General features: G+C 36.1%; 1 protein-coding gene across 1 annotated transcript in view; it reads left to right on the top strand.

The window, feature by feature from the left end:
- SLC49A4 (solute carrier family 49 member 4) overlaps positions 1 to 17,852 on the top strand; it is a gene marked incomplete at its 3' end in the record, with an annotated part of 94,912 nt that overhangs the window by 54,409 nt on the left and 22,651 nt on the right. The window contains exons 6-7 of the mRNA XM_079704640.1: positions 3,636 to 3,703; positions 6,826 to 6,953. Coding sequence (XP_079560766.1) covers positions 3,636 to 3,703; positions 6,826 to 6,953 — 196 coding nt within the window. The remainder of the gene's footprint in view (positions 1 to 3,635; positions 3,704 to 6,825; positions 6,954 to 17,852) is intronic.

Genomic DNA, 17,852 nt, shown 5'->3' with positions numbered 1-17,852 from the left:
CGATGCAGGGGACACGGGTTCGTGCCCCGGTCCAGGAAGATCCCACATGCCGTGGAGAGGCTGGGCCCGTGAGCCATGGCCGCTGGGCCTGAGCATCGGAGCCTGTGCTCCGCAACAGGAGAGGCCACGACAGTGAGAGGCCCAGGTACCGCAAAAAAAAAAAAAAAAAAAAAAAAAAAGAATTGAGATCATTTAAAGCTGGGTTTTAATCCCTCAGAATACAGTTCCATTTCTTCCTTCCTTCCTTCCCTCCTTCCTTCCTTCCTTCCTTCCTGCCCTCCTTCCTTCCCCCCTCCCTCCCTCCCTCCCTTCCTTCCACAGTTCCATTTCTAATTTACACTGCTCTTAGGTATAACTCTCAGAGTTCCCAGCTAAAGTCTGGGGTTTTCTACAAGGCCAACCACCTTAGAGCAGGCCTCGAACTCATATTTTTTTCTTCCTAGATTCATGAGGCTGTCAGTAACTTTTTAGCCCCTTAGCTACCTTTTCTGAAATCAGCAGACATACCCCTAAGGAAAAGTGTCCCCACATATCAGGCTTGCTCCTCTGGGCTTCCTTCTCATCCTATATCATGGTTCCAGAATTCTGGATTACCTTCTTGGCTCTCTGCCGCCTTCAGATAGATTTTCCACCCCAGATTTTCTGCTTTTTCAGCCAGAATATTAATCCAAATTACCTAGTGTACCTTTACCATAAGAAGAAAGCCTTCTTTTAGTTTCCTAACCTGTTTTTCTGGATGACAGGTATTCCAAGCATGCTCAGTTTCAAGAAGGAAAGTGTAGCACCCATTTAGATGATGCTGATTTTGCACATCTTATGATTCATGTTATAAACCCTGAGAAGCCCTTCCAAGTACGTCTCTTTGTACAAACTCTGAGAGATACAGAGACCGTGAATCATACCAGGTATTAAATAAAATGGAATTTAAAATTAAAAGCAGAGCTTCTGGGTTGGTGGACAAATGAAGGTGCTGCCCCCCAATTAATTAATTAAATTCAAGCAAAGAAAAAATTTAATTAATTATTGGGTAGAATGTTATTAACTAAAGCAAATGTCATGAACAGGGGAAGGAGAAAAGCACAAAATGGCCTGAAAGGACCAGGGCTAGTACAGTCAGATACACAGTGGTTCTTCACCTGATGCAGGACCCCACTGACCTAGGGGATAGATGAGAATGTTTGTGGGGGCCTCATAGTATTAATGGACCTTAATCCATAGTATTAATGGATGCTAAATGCAAGGAGAGGGGCATTCTGAAGAACAGAGAATTCTCTTGCCCTTCATGTCAGTAGTATGAAAAAAATGTAGAGATAATTTAAGTTTCTGGTGTTATCTTTTTCCAGAGAGCATTTATCTTTGCTTCTGCAACCAGACACTGGTAGAGCAAGAAGATTTGTGTAAAGTTATTGTATTACTTAGAGTAGACTAAGAATCCCAAAATTCTGAGACTTAAGAAGAAATTCGTTTCTCATTGACATAGCAATCTAGGACAGTTTGCATAATAATCTAGGACAGTTGTTCACAGTTGGGACTGCTCTTTTCCTCACACTGATTTAAGACCTAGGTTGCTTCCACTTTGCAGGTCTTCTGTCTCCTAGGACCTTTTCATTATATGCATGGGTGAAGCGGGATGACCATCCAGATTCCAGCTGGCAGAAAGGGAAAGAAAGCATGGAGGGGGTATATAGCTGTCTTCCAGGTTCTAGCCTAGAGGTGGCACACCTCACTTTTTCCCCTTCCGTTAATGAGAACTTAGTCATGTGGTTACATGTAGCTGAATAGGGGCTAGGACATGTAATCTAGCTAAGTGCCCTGGTAGAATAACATATAACATATCTTGGTGGATAGCTGCCAAGCTCTATCACAGCTGTAATGAAAAATATGAGTAGAAAAATAATAAAAGGTAGAATTTAGTTTGGGCAGCTCTCAAGTGCCAGGTCAGGTTTGGACTTTGCCCTATAACTACAAGGAAAAGAAAAAAAAAAAAAAAAACTACAAGGAAAGCCAGTAACTGTTTCTGAGCAGGGAAGTGGAATGATTGGGATAATTATTCTGGCAATAGTGGGCAAAAATATTGCTATTACGGGAGTCAAGAAGTAAGAAATAAGATAATAAGCAAGTGTGATGGCTGGGGGAAGGGGAAAGAGGAGACAAAATGCACCGATATTGTTAGGGACACACGGAATGTCAGATATTGACAGCTAACAGGTCTTGAGCACTTTGCATTTATTAACTTATTTAATTCTCAGAAAAATCCTTACTATCCCCATTCTACTAATGAGGAAACTGAGACTTGGGGTGTATTTGAGATAGAAGCCAGAAGCCAAGTCATAGTAAGAGTTAAAGAAAAAGACTGACAAGTACAGGTTTCTGGTAACTGACTATACTGCTGAACTGAATGAATAAGCATTTTCAGAACTCTAATGGAAAACTGATGAATTCATAAAAGTGCTAACAAAAGATCAAGATGAAAAAAAAATTAATTACATGGGACTGAGTGAACTGATGAGGATGATTATAATTTTTGTGACTTTCTGTTTGAATAAAAAAAAAAAAAGAATTAGAGATACATGAGTGATTAGGAAATATAGGCAGTATTTGTAGATTGCTCTGAATAAGTTTGTCCCTGAAGGTAGGAAAGAGACAAGACATTAGATGATAGAGAAACATCAAGTAACAATAACAGCTCTAACCTTTATTGTGCACTTCCTGTATGTTGACTGCTGATCTAAGTTCTATATGCAGATTCTCTCATTTAGTCCATTTTATAGGTAAGACGACATAATTTGCCTAAAGTCACAAAGCTACTAAATGGCAGGGCTGAAAGTGTTTTCTTCAAGAGTGGAGCGAGCTATCCATTTGAAATCCAGCTCAAATTCTTTCTCTGTCTAGTTTCACCAGGTGCTCCACCCATACTCTCTCTCTCCCCGCCCCCCAACCCTCTCTTTCCCATACTCTTCTGTGTTTCTCTTAATACATCTTTACTTGTGCCAGACATTTTAGCACTTAATTATTGCCTAGTAGTTTCCTGTATCTTGGCTGTATTTAAGCTTTTTAAGTCAGTGACCATCTTTTCTCCTTTGCCTGTTTTCTTAAGAGTTCGTGGTACAATGCCTGGCATGTAGAACACATTTGAAAAATATCTGTTTGTGACATTGAGTATTTTGTTGATTTAAATATTCTAATAAGGGCTTCCCTGGTGGCGCAGTGGTTGAGAGTCCACCTGCCGATGCAGGGGACACGGGCTCGTGCCCCGGTCCAGGAAGATCCCACATGCCGCGGAGCGGCTGGGCCCGTGAGCCATGGCCGCTGAGCCTACGCATCCGGAGCCTGTGCTCCGCAACGGGAGAGGCCACAACAGTGAGAGGCCCGCGTACCGCAAAATAAATAAATAAATAAATAAATAAATAAATAAATAAAATTCCAATAAAAAGTTAATCAATGATGTATTTATTTAGGTAAGTTTGTATTAATTAGTCACACATGAATCCTTTTATTTGATTCATTTTCTTAGTGTTTCCTAGATTTGCTGCCATTTAGCTATTAACATACTGATTATAGAGGATTTTTTTCCATGCCTTCTAAACTTCAATATGATAATCTTGTATTAAATATGTCTTCCACTTTCTTAACAGGTAGATGCTGGCTGGATTGGATTTTGGTCCATAGTTGGAGGCTGTGTTGTTGGAATAGCTATGGCAAGGTGAGAATATTTTACGTTAAACATGTGAGTGGGCAGAACCAAAAAAAGCCGAAGGGGAGACTCCACTCCCCTAGATAAACATTAAAATGGAAGGAAAAGTAAAACAGGCAAAAGTCAGATAAGGGCACTTGTTCAGGCTATAAGAAAATTCACATGCAGTAGGTAGAATTTGCTGCTACAAGAAACCTTCACAGGAGTAGTCCATCCTAAAATGTTTTTGGAGACTAGAGATGTATTTCCAGTATAATTAAGCTGACTTTCTCCATATTATTAGAGAACAACATCTACAAATGGGACCCAAGGAAAGAGTATACAATAATAAAGGCAAATTGGTAGTTTTTGAGATTAGAAAAGAATTGAAAGGAATCATTCATAAGAGCATCTCTAGAACTTTCCATGAAAAGTCAGTATCCTGATTAGCAGATATTTATTTCTGGTCACTTTTGGCAGGTGTGACGCTATAGTTACCACATTTTGACGAAAAATGTCCATAGAGACTTAGAGTTTCATCAAACTCCCTCTGATCTTAACCATTATGACAACACATTTTTAGAATGAGACAGAAGAAGGAAAAAGCCTCATTTATTCTGAAGAAAGAAAAGAATGAAAATGTCACTCATGTAGGTAACTACCTATAAAACTACTCTTGGTGTTTCCAGTGAGATAATATTCTTTCACTTTCCAAATCATTTTACCCTGTTTAATCAAAAACAAAATTGGACAGTCAACTTTAGCAGGAATGGGAGAATCTAATTACATATTTGGGGAGATCAAATAAGATATGTGAAGCACCTTGCTATCTAAATATTTAAACACAATTGACACAGGATAATATTATATCTAAACCTTACAGTTTGCCTAGTGTTTCTGGGCTAATGAAAGAATAAATTGTCACTGTAATTTCTAAATCACTTTATCTGAGGTTTTTATAAGTTAGAAAAATATGAGGATAAAATCGAAAAGCTAAAGAAGAATAGGAGCATAGCTGTTTGTAGGAAATCACTACACTGATACTAGAATACATTGACCTATCACATTTGATAAGAATCATATCTAATTTTTCTAATTAAATCTCCAAGCCAACAATAGCGAGTCATCATTTACCAAATCCTTTTCTGAGCACCACATAGGTCAAAGAGGGGCACATTATGTATCAGAAATGACATCTCATATGCTCCTTTCTCTTCATTTTGTTCTACAAACCCTTAATTTTAACTATATGGAAAAGTTAGAATGAGGACGCTTCTGTTTTTAAATTGTTGAAATGGAAGTTCTAAAAAGTACTGCCCTTACTCTGGGATCCAAAATCAATTGTAGGTATCTCCTAAGCCTAAAATCAATTTTTAGATTATATTCAAAACAGCCTTTTTGGGATCCCTAGAACAGAATCTCCTTATAGATACGACTGCTTTGGGTGGTTTTTTTGTGTTTATATTACTAAAGGTTACTACTAAATGTAATACTTTGGTCCTAACAGTACACTTGGATGGTATAAGCCCATTTGAAAGGACTAGGTATCTAAAACTGGTAGACCAGAGTAGTCAGTTTATTCTTGTGTGATCAGGCCCTGGAAAACTTACTCACTGTTCAACTTCACTCAATTCTGATTGTACCAGAAAACTGTTTTATTCTCTCATACCTGGCCATCTGCCCATCTGACAAGTAAGTTCATGCAGAATAGCAAAATATAAATCAGAAAAGTGGTGAGCATGGAATTATAACAAAGCATTTGGATTTTCTTGAGGGGCATTTCCATCAAGCTGTGGAACCTTTTTCAGAGTACATAAGAATTTTCTGTTTGTGAACTTTCATCGTAGAGAACTAACCAAAGTCACTAGGCAAAGGTGCATCCATTTTTCCCACCAAAAGATGGCATCAGCTCTCATAGGAAGTCATTTTAGTCTAGATAACACTTTACAAACATGATTAACCACATCACATCAAATAAGTGCAAAATGAAAGATAGTATTGCAAGTCATATAATTACAGTAGAAATTAAAATCAATTTAAAAAACAGAAAACATGGTAAATGTTATACTTGGAATGGGATCAGTTTTTCTATAATAGGAACAGTTCTGAATGACAGAGTAAGCTGTGTACAGGCACAGCAAGAGGATTGTGCTTATATAATCAACGGTTCATCAGTAGATGAGGAAAAACAGTTGGCAAATGGAAAACTTTTTGGTCATGACTAAACGATAAGCATCCCAACCAGGAGTTTCATGTTAATTCAAGACAAAGCAGGATTTTTGAGAACTTAAAATGCTGTGAAACATTATACACAAATTTTGTAGAATAAATTCACTATTCTAGAGCTACGTTCTTGCTCTTACAAAGCTTATAGTCTGATAGGGAAGACAAACAATAAATGCAAAAACAAGAGAAATTCCAATAGAGTTAAATGCTATAGAGAAAAAGAGTGTGGAGTTGGGATGGGGAGGGCTTCCTCCACAAGCATGGAGAGCCTTCCTGAACTGAGACCCAAATGACCTGAAGAATAAGTAAGTCATATGACGATCTGGGGGTACCAGCATTCCAGGACAGGTGCAGAAGCTACCGTTGCTGTGGGAAACAACCTTAACATGTAGGAGAAACAGAAACAGGGCTGTGCAGCTGGAGAATAATAAGGCAAAGGGAAAGTGGAGGCAGAGACCAGATCATATAGGACCCCAAAGGCTCTGGTGTAACCATTTATATTTGTTCTCTAGGTGAGTTTGAATTTTGGGAGAGCCATCTTTGCAAGTTTACATCAACAAGTTAGCCTATTTTCTAAAACTAGGACAATATGTGCTCATTATAGGATGTTTGGAAATTATAGAAAAATATATAAAGAAAGTGAAGTGGCAATTAAAAACTCAGAATCCATCCTGTAACTTACAGATCCAGAACAGAGATCCCATTTTATGTGTTTTGTAAGAGAAAAAAGAATGCATTTATCACGAAGCAACATTTATCACACACACACAAACCCATAAAATGTATCGGTTTAAAAAAATCAAAAAACTTGCTTTTAAAAGCATTGAAATTTTTTCAAGAAAATATTGTTTAATGAAAATGTGTCATTGATGTAAATGTTATTTTAAAAATCCAGCTAGCATTAATAGAACATTGTTTCTTTTCAGGTTTGCAGATTTTATCAGGGGTATGCTGAAACTAATTCTTCTCCTCCTGTTTTCTGGGGCTACACTATCATCCACGTGGTTCACCCTGACCTGTTTGAACAGCATCACACACCTGCCTTTAACCACAGGTGAACACAGACTGTTTTGAACTTTCAATAAATAGTTTCAGTTTATAGAAGTATATACACACTGACAGTAGGACTTTTTCCATGAGTAATTGTTAAATATACAAAAAGGTCTCCCTTGTCTAGCCATCAGACCATCATCCCATCTAAAAAGAGCTCAAGAAATAACTAAAAACATTTCCATTGGATTTTGCATATGGAAATGTATAATCTTTAGCCTAAGCTTATATAGCATGGAAAAGCTCATATTCTTTTAAAAATCATATTAGAGCATAATACAAGTATTTTTTATCTGGTTTATAGCCATTACATGATTGTTAAACAGGAAGGAAAATGAACATGAACAAAGGCAAAAAGCTATGATGTTTCAAATACACACCAGTAAAATTCTTTGAATGAGCACCTATAGGTTTATTTTATATTTAGCCTTTTTAAAAAATTTTTATTCAGTTTATTTAAACTAAAAACAAAAACCAAACAGTCCACCATTTCTCCTACCGCCCCCCACCTCTTGCAACCACCAGTCTGTTCTCTGTTTCTTTCAGCTTGGTTTGTTGGGTTTTTTTGTTTGTTTGTTTTTGATTCCATATATAAGAGAGATCATACAATATTTGTCTTTCTCTGTCTGACTTACTTCACTTAGTATAATATCCTCAAGATCTAAACATGTCACAAATAGCAAGATTTCATTCTTTATGGCTGAGTAATATTCTATTGCATATATATTCCACAATTTCTTTATCCATTCATCAATTGATGGACACTTAGGTTGTTTCCATATCTTGGCTATTGTAAATAATGCTGCAGTGAACAAGGGGGGTGTGTAGATATCTTTTTGAGATAGTGATTTCAATTCCTTCAGATAAGAAATGGAATTGCTGGATCATATGGTAGTTCTATTTTTAGTTTTTTGAGGAACCTTCATACTGCTTTCCATAGTGGGCTGTATCAATTTACATTCCCACCAACAGTGTAGGAGGGTTCCCTTTTCTCCACATCCGTGCCAACACTTGTTATTTCTTGTCTTATTGATAATAGCCATTCTGACAGGTGTGAGGTAATATCTCGTTGTGATTTTGATTTGTGTTTCCCTGATGATTAATGATATTGAACTTCTTTTATGTGTCTGTTGGCCATCTGTATGTCTTCTTTGGAAAAATGAGTATTCAGATTTTCTGCCCATTTTTTAATTGCATTGTTTGCTTTTTGGTACTGAATTGTATGAGTTCTTTGTATATTTTGGATATTCACCCCCTATCAGATATATGGTTTGCAATTTTCTCCCATTCAGTACGTTGCATTTTCATTTGTTGATGGTTTCCTTTGCTGTGCAGAAGCTCTTTAGTTTGATGTAGTCCCAGTTGTTCATTTTCACTTTTGTTCTTTTGCTTTTGGTGTCAGATTCAAAAAATTATTGCCAAGACCTATGTCAAGGAACTTACTGCCTATATTTTATTCTAGGAGTTTTATGGTTTCAGGTCTTACATTCAAGTCTCTGATCAATTTTGTGTTAATTTTTGCATATGGTGTAAGATAGTGGTCCAAGTTCATTCTTTTGCATGTGGTTGTCCAGTTTTCCTAATATCATTTATTGAAGAGTCTGTCCTCTCCCCATTGCATAGTCCTGGCTTTTTTGTTGTAAATTAATTGACCATAAGTGTGTAGGTTTATTTCTGGGCTCTCTGTTCTGTTCCATTGATCTATGTCTCAGTTTTTATGCCAGTACTATACTGTGTTAATTACTATAGCTTTGTAATATTGTTTGAAATCAGGGCATGTGATGCCTCTGGCTTTGTTCTTCTTTCTCAAGGTTGCTTTAGCTATCCAGGGTCTTTTGTGGTTCCACACAAATTTGGGGATTGTTTGTTCTATTTCTGTGAAAAATGCCATTGGAATTTTGATAGGAATTGCTTTGAATCTGTAGATTGCTTTGGGTAGTATGGACATTTTAACAATAGTAATTCTTCCAATCTATGAGCACAGAATATCTTTCCATTTATTTTTGTCTTCTTCAGTTTCTTTAATTAATGTCTTTAAGTTTTCAATATACAGATCTTTCACCTCCTTGGTTAATTTTATTCCTAGGTATTTTATTATTTTGATATAAGTGTAAATGGGATTTTTTTCTTCATTTCTCTTTCAGATAGTTCATTACTAGTGTAGAGAAATGCAAGATTTTTCTGTTGATTTTGTAGCCTACAATTTTACTGAATTTATTAGTTCCAACATTTTTTTTAAAGGATAACAAATGGCCTTTAAACTTTTTTTTTTTTTTAAGACTAGTCCTTTGTTTCATTAATTTATTTATTTTTGCTGTGTTGGGTCTTCGTTTCTGTGCGAGGGCTTTCTCTAGTTCTGGCAAGCGGGGGCCATTCTTCATCGCGGTGTGCGGGCCTCTCACTATCGCGGCCTCTCTTGTTGCGGAGCACAGGCTCCAGACACGCAGGCTCAGTAGTTGTGGCTCACGGGCCTAGTTGCTCCGCGGCATGTGGAATCCTCCCAGACCAGGGCTCGAACCTGTGTCCCCTGCATTAGCAGGCAGATTCTCAACCACTGTGCCACCAGGGAAGCCCCCAACAGTTTTTTGATGGAGTCTTTAGGATTTTCTGTATATAATATGTCATCTGCAAATAGTCAGTTTTGCTTCTTCCTTCCCAGTTTGGATACCTTTTCTTTTCTTGCCGAATTGCTGTGACTAGGACTTCCGGATATCACATTGAATAAAAGTGGGGAGAGTTGTTATCCTTGTCTTGTTCCTGATCTTAGAGGAAAAGCTTTCAGCTTTTTACCATTGAGTATAATGTTAACTGTGATCTTGTCATATATGTCCTTTATTACCTTGAGATACATTCCCTTTATACCTGCTGTGTTGAGCATTTTTATCATAAATGGGTGTTGAATTTTGTCAAATGCTTTTTCTCTGTCTATTGGGATGATCACATGATTTTTATCCCTTCACTTTGTTAATGTGGTGTATCACATTGACTGATTTGCAGATGTTGAACCAACCTTGCATCCCTGGAATGCACTTGATCATGGTGTATGATCCTTTTAATGTATTGTTGAATTTGGTTTGCTATTTTGTTAAGGATTTTTGCATCTGTATTCATCAGGGATATTGGCCTGTAATTTTCTTTTTTTGTGGCATCCTTATCTGGTTTTGGTATCAGCTTAATGCTGGCCTTATAAAATGTATTTGGAAGTTTCCCCCTCTTCTGTTTTCTGGAAGAGTTTGAAAAGGATTGGTATTAGTTCACCTCTGAAAGTTTGGTAGAATTCACCAGTGGAGGCTTTTGATCACGGACCTTTGTTTGTTGAGAGGTTTTTGATTACTCATCCAATCTCCTCCTAGTAACTGATCTGTTCAAGTTTTCTATTTCATTGCAATTCAGGCTTTGTAGGTTGTATATTTCTAGAAATTTATACATTTCTTCTAGGTTGTCTATTTTGTTGGCATATAATTATATCATAGTCGTCTCTTGTCCTTTGTGTTTCTGTGGTTATCAGTTGTAACATCTCTTTCATTTCTGATTTTATTTATTTGAGTCTGCTCTCTTTTTTTCTTGGTGAGTCTAGCCAAGGAGTACAATATAGGCAGTTTACTTATTATTAGCTCATCTAATTGACCTGAAACATTTATAGCTGCAGTTGTTTTTAATTGTTATTAGTATCATTTGGGGGTCTATATTAGTCTTTCTATGGCTGCTGTTAATAAGTTACCACAAACATAGTGGCTTAAAAAAACACCAATTTATTATCATATATTTCTGTAAGTTAGAAGTCCAACTCGAGTCTCCCAAAGCTAAAATCAAAATGTGGGCAGACACTAGGGAAGAATTTGTTTCCTTGCCTTCTCTAACTTCTAGAGGCCGTCCACATCCCTTGGCTCATGGCTCCCTTCATCCATCTGTAAAGCTGGCAACAGCAGGTCAAGTCCTTCTCATATTGCATCTCATATTGCATTGTTCCTTCCTTCCAAGGTAACATCTTCCTCTGAACTTCATATTCTGCCTCCTTCTTCTACTTTTAAGGATCCTTGTGATTACATTGGGTCTACCCAGGTAATCCAGGATAGTCTCCCAATTTTAAAATCATCTGATTAGCAACCTTAATTCCATCTGCAGCCTTAATCCTTTTTGCCATGTATGGAAACATATTCACAGTTTCCAGGAACTCACACACGAATATCTTTTGGGGGAAGGAGGAGACATCATTCTGCACAGTAATAAGTGTGGAACAGGAAATGAGGGTGGCAGTGTCGTTCTGATTACAAGATTTGAGAAGTTGTGTAGTGCCTGTCAGATGTATACATCCCATTAGTAAGTAAATGTGGTTGTTTAAGAATGAAGTAAAAATCTATTTCTTTCAATATATGAGTATTTTTTAATGGCCACTAAATTATTAGGACATATATATATTTATTAAACTGTTTGGACCTAACCATGTAATTGACAGAATTGTTAGCTATTTTCTTTGGCCTCGAGGCACCACTAAAAAATTACTGAGATACAAAGGGTGCTGAGAAGGAAGGTTTGGAAACCTCTGCTCTGTACCATCCTGCTGGGATTCCCTCTTTTCAGTGTTTATTGCTTTGCCTATAAATCCCAGTTGTCCAGAGTAATCTTTCTTTGGATACTTCGCACTTTTAATATACTAACATTCCTTCATTAGGGTTTTGAGCAATTTTGGCGAGTGTACTGAGCCAGAATTTTTTATTACTCTGGTATAGTTTCAACTTTAGCAGCTGTACAACATTCTGCTGGAACAGTTTTAGTTTACAACTCTTCTTGTTCATAGCATTACATTCAAATTTTTTTTTGTGATACTCTATGTCATGTATGCATCTGTTAGATTTCACAAGAATATAGTCGTGAGTACCTGATGAACAGATTTGTTCCCTTGAAATAAGTGCAGAATATTCATTATAAGATACTACGTTCATTAAATTTCATGTATTTTCTATTTAACCTGATAAAATTAACAGTTTTGTCTCTGGATGGAGGAGATTTCGTTTTTTACCTCCTTTTTTGTCTGGATTTGTAACACTGAATTTGTTTTACTTTTATAATCAGAAAACATATATATATATATATATTTGAAAACTATGCATCTTTTTATTTTATTTTTTTAACATCTTTATTGGAATATAATTGCTTTACAATGGTGTGTTAGTTTCTGCTTTATAACAAAGTGAATCAGCTATACATATACACATATCCCCATATCTCCTCCCTCTTGCGTCTCCCTCCCACCCTCCCTATCCCACCCCTGTAGGTGGTCACAAAGCACTGAGCTGATCTCCCTGTGCTATGCAGCTGCTTCCCACTAGCTATCTATTTTACATTTGGTAGTGTATATATGTCCATGCCACTCTCTCACTTCATCCCAGCTTACCCTTCCCCCTCCGCGTGTCCTCAAGTCCATTCTCTACATCTGCGTCTTTATTCCTGTCCTGCCCCTAGGTTCTTCAGAACCTTTTTTTTTTTTTTTTTAGATTCCATATATATGTGTTAGCATATGGTATTTGTTTTTCTCTTTCTGACTTACTTCACTCTGTATGACAGTCTCTAGGTCCATCCACGTCTCTACAAATGACCCAATTTCATTTCTTTTTATGGCTGAGTAATATTCCATTGTATATATGTACCACATCTTCTTTATCCATTTGTCTGTCGATGGGCATTTAGGTTGCTTCCATGTCCTGGCTATTGTAAGTAGTGCTGCAGTGAACACTGGGGTGCATGTGTCTTTTTGAAATATGGTTTTCTCTGGGTATATGCCCAGTAGTGGGATTGCTGGGTCATATGGTAATTCTGTTTTTAGTTTTTTAAGGACCCTCCATGCTGTTCTCCATAGTGGCTGTATCAATTTACATTCCCACCAACAGTGCAAGAGGGTTCCCTTTTCTCCACACCCTCTCCAGCATTTATTGTGAAAACTATGCATCTTTTAAAATCTTTAAAGAAAATTGATGTAATTGACCCCAGTCAAGACTGTTTTCCCATTCTGTCCTTAAAAATAATTATGTTGGACAGAAAGGAAAGCAGAATTCTAAATTAAATCAAGGCTAGAATTGAGAGGTTGAGTTTGAGGTAGACATCCTAACCATTGAATTTATAAATTCTACTGTTTTTGAATGTAAGTCTGTTTATTAATGTCACTTAGAAACTCCTGAAAGATGCATTTTTAAATACCTTTATTGGAGTATAATTGCTTTACATTGTTGTATTAGTTTCTGCTCTACAAAGATGCATTTTTAACTTACAAATACACTGGGTTAAGGACTAAATTTGTTCTCATACCTTCTCTGAATTATCATAGTATTTTTTTTCTCTTTCCTGATACCACTTAATAGTTACTTGAGTATATGTCTTATCTCCCTACCAGTCTGAAAATCTGGAGCATGGACTTTTGCCTTTTAAATTCTGACCCCCAACTCCCACCCCAGTACCTAGCATAAGCCCTGAATAATGAATGAATGAGTGATTGAATGAAGTATATTTTGTCTCCATTTTGAACCTCAGTAGATATGACTTATTGCCAATAATAGTCAGGAAGCTTAGCCGCTCTGTTATTCAGCACTAGCTGTAAGAAGGCAAAAGGGCATATTTTAATGGAACAATGGAGAATTTGAATAAATCTGTCATAGATACCCTTACTGCCTTTGTAAAAATCTGACCTAATTCCTTTTAAGTAAAAAAAGGTTTCATGAAAGGGAACTTACTACAAAATCTAATTATAGACACATCTAGACCTTTAGGCTGATATTTAAAGTCAGTAATGGAAAATTCATGTTTCTTTTTCTACCAGAGTCATTCTTTTTTTAATCAGGAAAATGTCTAGTCTTTTTCCAGTTTCTAGCAAACTTAGTGTTTCTATTATTACTTTTTATAAATCAGAAGAATTTACGTGAATAGTGTTTGAAAATATACACATTAATTATAACTGTTGACATAATAAATTAAAAGCTATTAATTTTGTTCAACCCTTGTGTTATAAGTGCTACTACTGCTAGAACCTTATAATGCAATCTTTCTTTAGTCCACTGATCTTGATATTACTGTTGCCATCTCTATAGAAGAAAAACTGGATCATTCCATTCTATCTAAAGGTGTACTATTTTGGTATATGTACTTGCTTACATACCTCCTCTTGGAGGCTCTCAGTGGTATGCTTTTATTATTTCTTTAGGGAAACTCAATATTTAATATTGTATTATATCTTCATTAATTGAATTAGCTATAATAGGGCAATAAATAAACTCATGACTAGATAATATGAGTTTCAAAATCTTGAAGCTTATGCTGTAAACAAAATTATGAAAATACATTATTCACCTTATCTGAGAACTAGATGTCTAGCCATGCTAGCCACAATTCACATGTCATTTTTCACCGAATAGATGAATACTTTGAAAATGGCATTTTGAAAAATGTTAGCACTTTGGTGTTGAGTTTGCTGAAACAGTGTAATTTGACTGTTTAACAGAAGATGCTTTGGGAGAGGTTCTTCATCGAATGCAAGTTACTAAGATGCCATGATGGTGATGTCGGAAACAGATAATGGGTAGGGAGAATAAGAGGAGGTGATTAGCTAGATAGAAGCCCCTTGAGGATGATAGCCGACTACAAGCTGGCTTTAAGTGATAATTGAAGAAAGGAAATATATTTGGTTGTATTGAAAGGCATGTGACATGTATAGGCTAGAGAGTAATCCTCTTAATATATTTTCATGCATTTTACCTTTGTTAAGATAATTATGTCCCATTTTAATAGCATGCAAAGAAACAAAAACATACACTTGCCCAAAAATGGGGAGAAGTGAGAAAATTCAGAAAAGGATGAGCATGATTAAAGAAATGTACATTATTAAGGAAATTAGGGATTTTAAGCTTTAAAGAAAGAAGGCTAAGGAGTGAATTATTATTTTCAGTTTTATGAACTAAAAGTGAATAACTCATGTTCATGACTGATTAAGAGGCAGAAATAGAATATGGATTAAAAGACGAGAATGGATTTGTGAAATGCTCAGATAAACGCTTCTTACTGAGGTCATGTAATGTTTATCCATGGAGATTTTCAAGACGAGAAATAAGTCTTGAAGTAGAATTTGTGTTTCTTGAAGGTAGAGGGTTTGACCAGGTGATCAGTCAGTGTTCCATGATTTAATAGTACATTGCCTTCTGTAGAACCATATGTCATTCTTTAGGAGCTTAAAGGTTACTGATAAACCTATACTACTTAGGATATCTGATTTCCCAACCAATCTCTGCTCTGGGCCCACTGTTTCAAAGAATTATTAGTTGTGCTTCATTTCTGTAAGATAATAACTCTGCCTTCCAGCCATAAGGGACTCTAAACATAACTGTCAGTCTTTATAGGACTAAACTTTGCCACCAAAGGGGCTAAACAAGGGACACCCACAAAGTAATAACACGTGGAAAGAAAACCATCACCGTTAATGAATATTGCAGCAAAATATGCCCCCTCCTCTTTTGGAACCCCAGTTTCATTACTGCATATTTTATTTTACTTTTTATTTTATTTATTTATTTTTATGGCTGCGTCAGGTCTTAGTTGGGCACGCGGGATCTTTCACTGCGGTGCGCAGACTTCCCTCCAGTTGTGGCACGCGGGTTTTCTCTTCTCTAGTTGAGGCACGCGAGCTCAGTAGTTGTGGCGTGCGGGATTAGTTTACCCCCATCATGTGGGATCCCAGTTCCCCAATCAGGGATTGAACCCACGTCCCCTGCATTGGAAGGCAGACTCTTCACCACTGTGAAGAGTTCACATCAGTGAACTCCCGTACTGCGTATTTTAATTAGTGATAGACCATGAAGGCCACAGTAATCATTTTTAGGAAAGAAATGTGAGGCTGAGAAGAAAAGCACAGCTCAAAGATATAGAAATGTATATCAGTGTATGTGTGTATACATACATATGTATTCTATATATTCAACATGCCCAAAACATATGAAAAACTCTGTAGTAGGCAAACTTTTGAATGTTTACCGTTTGCCTTTACGTGTATATCTTTATTTCCAAAAGGAGTATTTTCACTTGCAATATCAAGTTTAATTTAGTTTTTATAAATATTTTTAATAAATGTCTAATCTAATAATCCCCAGTTAACTTTCCTAACTTTTATCATGAAATAAAAATTCAGTCAGTGTGCACAATAATAAAAATTTATCTAATAAAGTGTATTAATGTTATAAACCTACTATTTAGGGAAATTTCTTGATTCTAATCATTAAAATAATTTATGATAAAAATGTATTGTTATTTTATAATCCTTATTTCATATTTATAATGCTTCTTAATAAAACTAAAAAAATTTGCTATTATTCTTACCCACTAAGAAGCACCTTTTAGGTTTTTGTTTTTAATATCCTAGTTAAGCTCTTTACTTACATGTATCTAAATTTGTTATTGATCTACTTAAATGAACCTTAGTCATCATCTGATATAACTTACTCAATAAATGAGTCTCTTCCATTACAATCCAGATATATGTTCATATGACCACAACTTGAATGAAAACCTCCCTTGTTAATCAGCTCTGGGTCCTGGGAAATTCTTCCTCCTATCAAGCTATTACTTTTTGGAGCAACACAACTCCCACAGAGCAAGTCGGCCACCTCCCTCTTCTGTTGACAGCCCTCAGAACATTTAAATATGTCAGTCATGTCTGGACTTAGCCATTAATCTAAACATCCCCCAATTCTCATAACCTTTCCTCATCAGACATAGATTCCACACCACTGACAAGCATAGTCACTGTCTTCTAAACCTACCATAGCTTGTCAGGCTCCTCCTTAAACAGTATTACTAGAATTTGGCACACTTTCCCTGCTGCACTTGGCACCTAATGCTAGGAGGCTATGGCTTCTCATAGCTTTTTTTGGTTTCTTTTAAAGAGAATGAAGTATAATTATCTTAACACTGTGCATATAAATGGCTGCTGAGCCCATAGGTGTCCATCATATTCCTTTAGATTAGGAATGATTTGAGGATAAAGTATCCTATTTACTGTTCCAGTGTAGCTGCTTTCATATAACAGGCACTTGATAAATGTTTTTGTTTTTTTTTAATGGTTTTGAAGAAAGGCTTAAGCTAACTTTTCCCTATTATATACCTAAGCAATAATTTTTGGACCCATTTTACATTTATCATGATTAAATTTCATCTATTTGTCTGTAACCTTTTGGTGCTCTGTTTTTTATTTTGTCATCTGTCTTATGAGCAGTCACTTCCAGCTTCTGTGTGGAATACAGATTTGAGAAGCATTCCTTTTGTGTCAATACCACTGAATAAAAGAAATATTATAAAAGAAGAATTTTTTTTTCAATCTGATACAGTGGCTTGGTGGAAAGCACGCTAGATTCTGTAGCCTTAATTATACTATTGTTATTAGCACTGGTAATTTACATTGTTTCTATATAAGTCATTTTGACTTTCAGAATTTCAGGCACTTCATCTTACTTTACCTGCCTCAAAGAGTTGATAGGATAGTCAAATATGATAATATTTTTTAAAGCAGTTTTAAAAATTGTTTAAAAAATTATATAAATTTAAGATTTGAAGTTGTGATTGTTTTTGATATCTTGAGAATCTCATTCAGTGCTGAGTGGAAATACATCTTCACTGAAATTTTGTGATTTGTTTTATAACTACTGATCACCTAAGGTTTGAGTGACTTGATTAATAAAAATGTAGTCATACATAGTTTTACTTCCCTAAAGTTTAGTAATTTGGTTTGTCACTGGAAGCAGGGGTGGAGAGAAGAGTTCTGTCAGGGTTATGATCCAAGTCATATTCTTGAAATACAGCCTTTCTTACTATATTTTGTGGTACAGAGGACTTTTTTTTTGCAATTGAAATTATGAGCCTATGAAATTTT

The sequence above is a fragment of the Hyperoodon ampullatus genome (assembly GCF_949752795.1).
Source record: "Hyperoodon ampullatus genome assembly, chromosome: 5".
NCBI classification, from domain to species: Eukaryota; Metazoa; Chordata; class Mammalia; order Artiodactyla; family Ziphiidae; genus Hyperoodon; species Hyperoodon ampullatus.
Note: the sequence above shows the minus strand (reverse complement) of the source record. Positions and strands in the feature narration are given on the sequence as shown.